An 8,935-nucleotide genomic window follows, 5' to 3' on the forward strand; every position below is an offset into this window, starting at 1 on the left:
ATGCGTCACTGTAGTCTTTTTTGGCATAGATAAAGCGTAGCGAAACCAAACATGCTACACGTTGGACTGCACGAATACATTGCAAAGCACACTCTCTCACATCTACGCTTGCATCGAATGCAGATATGCAAGACTGCTTCCTCCTAGCTCTAACGGTCTGGAAGTGGCCAGACACAGTAACAAATTATGGGAGTACTTATCCGTCATTCTGTGGTGGCAATACGTAAGCATTAGGTATCCTCCTTCCAATTCCTCACATCTACTTATTGTTTCTTCATAATTTCTTACATACTTTGGTGTGCATTTCTTTTGCTCATTAATGAAAACTGCTGAGCAACTTTGCTGGGCTCTTTGCTCAGTCATTCTTAGTCATTTTTACTTTTGCTGAGATTTTCTAGACCTTCTTAGTCTTTTGTTCTTCCTGTACTAACCACCTTTCGGCCTCGCCTCTTCTACCCTACAAGTGAAGAGGGGAATGTCTCGCCGAGCTTTCCACTGCGTGACAACCATGGCGGGCGGATGGCAGTTGCACGTGGCCCCACCTGCCATGTTGCACTAGTCAGGACGTCGACTGACACGCTTTTTCATGGTGGGGCTTCAAATGCTAAAGTATTCAAATGCATCAAGCGCTACAAACACCTGCAAGGAACTGAATGTAAGGTTCGGTGTGTATAATTTCACATTGTACTGTCATGGACAAAAGTTCGGGGTATGTGGATTTTTAGGGAAGAAAAAACAACAATTCTGCGCAGGCTCACCAGTATATCAGCTGGTATTATTCCAGTTTATGCAACAGACATGTTGCCTCGCGATTCATTGCTGTTAATTGATGTGTTTTGGCTGACTGCGCAGATATATTTCGCATCGAAACCGCATACTGCAAGCTTTAGGGCATGGTTAAGTAATAAGCACACGCACAACACAAATTTTTGGTCCGCAATATATGTTGCGTTTTACAAACTATAAAAGAATACAAAATATGCCACGACTTGTAGACATTCTATACATGGCAGCAAAATACGCCATCGCGATCAATCAATTCCAGGCCAAAAAGCAGTCACTTGGCTCCTAAGTCTCGGAAAAACGCCATGTGGTTGCTGAGTGCCTGCGGCCAACAACTCCAGTCTCAAACGTTGCCACCTGTGGCGGCTCTCCTCTGGTCTCCGGAAGGCTGCCGTGCAACAGCCATTGTCCAACCTGGGGAAGACCCTGCACGGCAAGATTCCAACACATTGCAACACAAACTCACAAACTATAAGATTTGGTTTGGTCCAAGTGTTAATGTGCGAAGCAACACTCATTTCTCTTCCGCACGTTTACCAGCACACGGCTCAAATCACCAGCAGAACATCTGGGAATCTAACACAAGCATTCGATATGAGAACAGGCTCAGTAACATCGCTGGGTTCTGCGCGCTACTGGAGATACTACAAGGGCATCACTGAAGCATGTGCTACAGATCCGGAATATCCCCAATCTGTAATCTTTCGTGATGTCTCTCCCACAGGAAACACACGATGATCAGCTATGCTCTGCTAACTTCAGCTAAAGAATCCGTTAAATAGAAAGCCAGCCAGCAAGAATTTCATTCGTCTCACCTGAACTGTGGGGGGCGAGGCTGAGGGGGTGGGGTAGCAATGTGTCGTGGACCACAATGTGAAATCCATATCAGTTGGAGTACAACTTTCCATTGCCCAACCTCCTGACACCGTAAGCCTCACAAGACCTCCCCAGCTCCTGCTGGCACACGAAAACAGACTGTATTAGAACTGCAACTGAGGTTGAGGCTGAGGTAGTTGCTACAGAAATTGTCAAAAATATATAGACCACTTGGTGTGTTTCTAGTCGGGGCCTCAGGCTTGTTATGCCTCTTGGGCGTTCTGAATCTTTCGAAGGTGGCGGCAGGACTTGGCCTAAGCGGTCCTGAGCATAAATCTTCAAAAGGTTAACAAGAGCCGCACCACACGGCTGGAAAGGAGACCATTTCAGCTTTCTGTTAAAGCGATAACATTAATGTTTCCATTCTGCAGAAATTCCGGCGGTGGCCTCAGCGCAGTGAGTGAAAAATCCTCGGAGAAGGAGCCTAGATGAGCCACGTTGGTCAAGTGATCTAGAGGCATCACCACAACCTGCCCACCGGATTGAGAGCAAACTGACCACTGTGGCAGGTGGCAGCTCAGTTAATAGAGAGTTTTAGTATAGGGTCACCCTATCGCTTTGGGTCATAGGGGAATAGCAGGATGCTACTGCGCATGCGCAGAACGCTAACGGCCCTTGGGTGTTTCGGTGAGCGGGTGACACTAACGCAAAATCGACGAAATAGCGTGCACCCCAAAGCCCCTCTACGTTGGGTCAACATGGTGGCGGCCATCGAAGCAGGCCGTCTCGCTTCATCACCGATTTGTCGTTGCTGCTACTCTGTGGCTCACGCTCACGGCAAACTAAAGGTGCCCGAAGGTTTTGCTTTGGCTGAAGTTGGCTGAACAACAAAATTCTAACGATATAACACACCAAATTCTCAGATTGCTTCTGTGTTTACAGAGCTGCTAGGCTTAGCGAGTACACGTCGATTGACGTCAGAAAGCGCGGGAGGTTTGAACTACTGATCTCCACAAACAGGTTTACAACTTTGATCTTCCTATGTGGATAGTCTTGGCTCAGATTGAACATGTCCGCATTATAAAAAAATATTTGCATCATTTTCCGCATTTCCTAATTAGAAATTGGTAACTGCAACAGTTTGCATGTCGTTTTATTTACGCATTGGAAAAATACAGCATATATATTAAGTGATTTGTTCTGAAAGCTTCCCTTTCCCGCCGTTATGTCGCTGCCTTCAAGCAATGCAAAGCGACCATCCACCACCCTATTCTAGACAGAAAACTTGAACCCGTTTCCTTAACGCTGAGGACATGCAGATAGGGTCACCCTATTCACCCTGACCCTATTCTAAAACTCTAATAATTTGTTGCAAGAGATTGCTCGGAAAGAGCAACCTGAGTCTCAAGCCGCACCGACGGCAGCACCTGCCATCACCAGGCAGTGGTGCATAGCTTAACTCCTGCACCACTCTGCCAGGGGTGGCATGAGGGCCCCAAGGGATGGACGAGTGTGAAGTTGAGGATGACCAATTCCGCATATAAGGGCAATGACCAGTTACTGCTATCAGACTTATTACCTGTTAACAATACCGCACTTATCGCAATGAACGCTAAGGTGGCGCTTAAGTGTACCCTCCAGTTTTTTTTTTTTATAATGATTGTACATATCTATAATGAGTTCACTGTAAATGCTGCGACATGACACCAAATAAAGGCGGACACAAGCACAGCGGTGTCAGCGTTGTCTGTGTCCTGTCCTTACAGTCATGATGCATATACATACATATGCGTACTGACCAGTAGGGAACAGCATCGGAATAAACTTCGAAACAAATGCTAATAGGTTTATAGGGTTTAATGCCCCAAAGCGACTCAGGCTATGAACGACGCCATAGAAAATTTCGACCACCTGGGGTTCTCTAACTCTAGGAGGTCATAATTTCTGGAGCCCTTCACTACAGCATCCCTGATAGCCTGAGTCGCTTTGGGATGTTAAATCCTATAAACCGATTTCAATTTGTTGCCAAAGACCAAATGAGACATGTGTGATATAACCGTTATAAGACTACATAATACAACAAACTGAATATGTGCAGATGATATGAACCTTGCTTCACCAGAAGCAGCTAGTGTCCATCGGCAAAACCCCGATCTGGTTGACAGAAGCGTTTGCGGAGACAACACGTCCCACCGGCCACCTTCCAGACCTCACTCCCCAAGCTAGGGAGCTCCCATCTACGCACCGCCACCCTCGGTCAACCTCCTCACCCCCGCCCCCTGCCACCCACCAGAGGTGCCATTCACCACTGAATTCTACTTTCCAGATGCACCACGCACCACCAGCCCTGATACCTCTCCATCCACGAGGCCTCCTTTCCCTAGAAACCCCTGCAACAGCTGAACCAAAATGTGACGGTGAAATCGAAGTTAAGGAAGCAGCGAGTAAATCTGCTGGCCTCCAGAAGCGCTATCCACCAGGCTCTTCCCCGTATCTAGGGGACTGCCCCCCACCCGCCGCCAACCTTCACCCCACCTGCACCTTCCACAAATCCACCCACCATTACCCACTCATATCTGCCCCTATTTGCCCTCCAGAAACCCTCTTATCACATCTGTGAAGCCTCGGAGTAGAGCAAAAGCATTCATTAATGTGAAAACATGAAACTAATAACTAAGGATGAATCTAACTGCTTTCACAGAATTGGCACATCATTTGTCTGAATGTCCCGTAATTTTTGTTTTTTTCCTTTTTGAAACTGTGAGCCAACCGCACAGAACAGAAAACTTGTCACCAGACCCAACAAGAAGACTGCGCACCCAAAGTGCCCCCAGTAGAACAACAGGAGACCTCTTGCATTCAAAAAAGAACAATTAGAGTATAAGGTCAGAAAAAACACAGAAAAACGAAAACACTTCTAAAAGTGGCACGAATATACCACCGCCGAGTGCTCCATTTTCATTTGTTCACTTAGATTATTTTTAAACATTTTGGGAGAAGATCCTGTGTCACTGTTTTTTGTTGTTCTCTGAGTCAAGCTTCGTATATTTCCTGGCACATGCTAGGGGACATAAATTTGTGCATTTTGTTTCAAGATTCCAAGCAATATTTCACACCGTTGTGTTGTCGAGCTTTCTTAGAGTGCCTTAAATGGATGCTTTCCTAGTTTTCAGCACGGCCATTTTCAATTTTTTCTGTAATGCCACTGCGATACTGTCATTGAGAATTAGTGTCCAAAAAGCACATTCCGTGTGGCGACCCAGAGGGAGCTATCGATGACTTAGGCATTACCAGCTTCTTCTCGCAACCAGCTGGGGGCATTGAGAAGTCGCAGATCTTCTCCCACGGCCGGCACAACATCTGGAAGCGCGGCTCCAACGCACTGTGGATGCGCGTTTTGAGTTGCAACGGGGCACCCACACACAATGTGTGCAGGCCATTCTTTTCCTCCTGTGGGAAATCAAATTCACTTGCGTTAGACTGCATCTTTTGTTTTTTCATGACCTGCTATTAAACAAAGCGAAAGTGAAATGAGAGTAAAAAAAACAGTGGAAGTATAAGAACAATATTGAAAATAACTATCCACTGCTCACATCTTTTTACAATATAATCTATAGATAAGAACCATGAGGCTTAAGGAAATTTCAATAAAGCTCGTTGCTCTGATTCTTTTTTCCCCTCCACCTCTTGGTCACTTTATGCATTGCTTACGATAACATGGTAGCTTTGCGTTGTTTTGCTTGTGAAAGTTCAAAAGCACATTGGAAAAAAAGGAAAAGAAAAAAATCAGAGCGGTCGTCTCCCCCCCCCTTGGGTTATAAGTCGTCGCAGTGCTTTGTTCACGAATGCTGCAAGTGCTGTTGATACCATGCTAATAAGTATGCTTCCTTCCCCTTTCAGCACCCTTCACTCTTCGGGCATGTTTCGCCATTTGGTTTTTGAAGAACATATTAGTGACGCTTTCTGATGATGAGAAATGCAGGTGGCTGGCAGTCAACATTAACATTTGTTTTTACCATAAGAGCTTCATTCGTACACGAGCATTTATTATCTCTAGTACTGAGCAGAACAAGCATGAGGAGAAATTTAAAAAAAAATAATTGGAGAATTGCAGTCTGCTGTATTGCATAAATCAGCATTTCAATATCAGGAACTTATTTGGCAAATCATCGTTGTCACGTTACTCTTATCACGTGACCCTTGGATGGTTTTGGCAACTTTTCAATGAGAGAGAGAAACTACGGATGTTTATATTAGTAAGCTAAAGAGTTTACTAAGCTTTTTCTAAAATAGTTATTGAATTATTTTTCTTTGTAACGTTGCTTTAGAACTGTGGAAAGAGTGCACTGTTGAAATAAGTATTCAATCAAATTACGCCTTTGCTTGTACGTTCAAGGCCCGGAACACTATTTCGCAACGTAATAGCTTTGGAATATTACTTCAAAATGATGAAAAATGCTCCTTTGGCCACAGTAAAAGAACAATAATAAAACAAATTGAAGATATGTCTTTAAATTTATTGCACATATTTACTGCTCTCAAGTTGAATCCAAGCAGCTGTCGTTTGTCGACAATCACCTGGAGTATCATTCTTGTTTGCCATGAAGAAGCCAGATAGGTTGAGCCGGTACTTGGGCACCACGACCACCACGTCCACTCGGCCCACCAGTGTGACGGCTTCCTGAAGTCGCGGCTTCTTGCCGCTGAGGAACAGCAGGAGCGCCGGCGTGGAGGCTAAGCCAAGCTGCGGCATCAATATACCTTCGTGTAGGCATCCATTATGCTGCTTCAAGGTAGCCATCTTCGACAGCTGCATTCAGGCATACCGTAGGAAAATGTTACGTAGTGAATCAGTTTTGTAGAAGTAGGAGCCATGTGTTGTGCATCCATAGCATCTGTATCACCCACTAGCAATTCTGTAGTAGCACGCAGTGCTGCTGTAAAAGAAAATTACAACAATGAATTTAAGTCTCCTTAGGAGCAGAAACGGAAAGGCCTTCCCTTTTCCACTATTTCTCCCTCCCTTTTTCATTTCGTTTACCGTTTTTTCTTATTTTTGTTTTTCTTTATTTAAATTTTACTATTTTTATTTACTTTTTCATTGTTTCTCTTTTTTTCAACTTTTCCTCATTGCCTTATCTGTTATTTTCTATCTCAATCGCCTCACTATCACAGACTATCACTAACGCTATAATCATGATTTCTATCACCAACTAACAGTATAGCTGTCATCATAATATCTGTAGTCTTCACTATCTAGTGAATATATCAATTGCTAAGTAACTTTCACTACCATCACTATCTCTAGCAGTAACTGTCACTATCAGTAGCTACCATTGTCACTATCACTATTTTTTACTATCTACTTATCATTCCTAAAATCATTACATGTTGCTGATCAACTTTTACATTTTATTTATTATCATATGGAACTAATGATTGACAGTTTGTGTGGACACGTGCGGACAGCTTCCGTCCACGCCACTTATGAGGCAACAAAGGTTCACGCCCTAAAAATGGCAGATGGTTTAGCATGACAGCGTGGGGTATCGGGCAATAACACCAGTTATGATGAGCACTTATGGTCCTCATGTGCCTTTAACATAAAGGCCTTGAGCCTAAAAAATTTTTGCCTCTGGTGTTTACTAGGAAGGCATTTACCATGAAGGCCTTCACTACAAGGCCTTTACCGTAAAGTCCTTTACAATGAAGGAATTTACCTCGAAGGTATTTATCCAGGTGAAGTCTGCGGCACACTGTATAGGGAGGCTCTTAAGGTGTGCCACGGCGACTAAGTGTCTATGGCATTTAGATATCGGAAACGGATTGTAGGTTGTGTTGGACACGCCTGCAACATTTTGATTGAAAAGCAATGCAGAAACACTCGCTGTTAATGAGCTCAATCGAAGTCCTAGGCATTGTTGCGAAGCCTCCGATCACAGAATGCTCAGCGCGAGTGAATTACTGGCACGCCGTAATTAAATACAATTACTACACACAACGCACTACCGTTAGACGCTATTGCACATATGACGCTCATTTGGTAGCTTCTGCGGGATGAGGCGACATTAAGGAAGAAAGTTTTTCAGCATCAGAGCTCGGCGGCTAAGCCTAGCCAATTACAGAAAGTACCAAAGTCTTCCCGGGCCGCCGGATGTTGTAGAGGCCACATACATTATGATTTAGTTTTGACGGCAATTGCAATAAAATAGGCATGCATTGATCACCTCCAGTCTGTCCAGCGAGGTAGTTGAAAGGCGTTCCTCAGTATGAGCTCAGAACACTAACGTCTGGTAGCAGTGCGGGGCTCAGAACCTCAACACGTGTGCCGTTCTGAGAGCGCTGTCAAGCATAGAGGACGCAATGGTCAAGCGCGCGTCTTCGTCTTTCTCTTCGCCTGTGTTGGGGGAAAAATCTCAGAAACGCCGCTGAAACACCAGAGAATAGTGAAAAATGTAATGTAGTGAAAAAATTTCAGAACCTACGATATTATCCTCCTCACATGACTCCTCAAAAAACTGCTGAAGTGATATATGCACTGGCGGACAGCCGCGCCGCGGCGCTGCGGCGCAACGCCACCTAGGGTTTAAAGATAACAAAGGCCATGTAAACAAATCTGCAGTGGAAGTTAGCAAAAAGCGATTGGAGGATTGGTGGCTGAAAAGCAGAGATGTGGCATAAGGTTAGAATTGTAGGAAACTAGGTAAAGATGATGGCGATTCTTAATGATATGCGAAATTGCTTGGCAGTCTGGCAACACCGCGCCCACAACTTCCGGTTTCCATCTTGGCTCGGTCGAGCTCGTCGAGCTGGTGCATCGTTTGCTATGCGTACTTTCTTCTTGCGAGTGGAATTTCAACAGGCAAGCTTCAGCTGCTGCGTTGTTTTCACAGCTGATCTTTGACCAAATGTAGGTGCTTTCAATAAGCGCCAGCTTACTCCTACCGCGTCCTCAGCTTCGCTTGAAGTCTGGCGCTGATGATCGCAATAATCGGCACTCGAAAGTGGGTTGGGAAGTCGAACCGTGACCGTGTGCTGTTGTCGTTTTAATGCTCGCATTAAAACACCAGTTCAAGCATCACTCATTATCATGGCTATTTTATTCCCAGGTGGACGCGAATTCATCTGGTAGGGTAGCGAGCGGTAATTTTGTGGTGAGTGCGCACGCGTGTTGACAAACTTCTGTGACAGTGCGAACTTTCGTTCACGCCGACGCCAGGAGCTTCGTGCATTGCAGTATAATCACACAAGACCCTCGACCAGCTGCGTAATTAGATTCCTTTACTGTAATGTGCAATGCGCATCCGCAATTTTCAACGTCACCGTTTCAGAGCCC

At 44.9% G+C, this 8,935-nt stretch overlaps 1 protein-coding gene across 3 annotated transcripts; it reads right to left on the reverse strand.

Moving 5' to 3' along the window:
- Positions 1–818: 818 nt before the first annotated feature.
- On the reverse strand, positions 819–8,173 carry LOC149356532 (uncharacterized). 3 transcript variants are annotated; one of them, XM_089577787.1, is made up of 5 exons: positions 8,085–8,173; positions 7,827–7,996; positions 6,133–6,409; positions 4,891–5,049; positions 819–1,209 (listed from the first exon to the last, which is right to left on the reverse strand). In XM_089577787.1, the coding sequence occupies exons 3-5, from the start codon at positions 6,398–6,400 to the stop codon at positions 1,127–1,129; spliced, it is 510 nt and encodes a 169-aa protein (XP_089433913.1). In that variant the 5' UTR covers positions 6,401–6,409; positions 7,827–7,996; positions 8,085–8,173; the 3' UTR covers positions 819–1,126. The 3 variants fall into 3 exon arrangements, with proteins under 3 accessions (XP_089433913.1, XP_089433915.1, XP_089433914.1); XM_089577788.1 differs by having other exon boundaries at positions 825–1,209; positions 6,178–6,409; XM_089577789.1 differs by lacking the exon at positions 4,891–5,049 and having other exon boundaries at positions 824–1,209; positions 6,178–6,409.
- Positions 8,174–8,935: the final 762 nt, after the last annotated feature.

The sequence above is a fragment of the Amblyomma mixtum genome, chromosome 3, assembly GCF_055824585.1.
Source record: "Amblyomma mixtum isolate Tamu chromosome 3, ASM5582458v1, whole genome shotgun sequence".
Classification (NCBI taxonomy): domain Eukaryota; kingdom Metazoa; phylum Arthropoda; class Arachnida; order Ixodida; family Ixodidae; genus Amblyomma; species Amblyomma mixtum.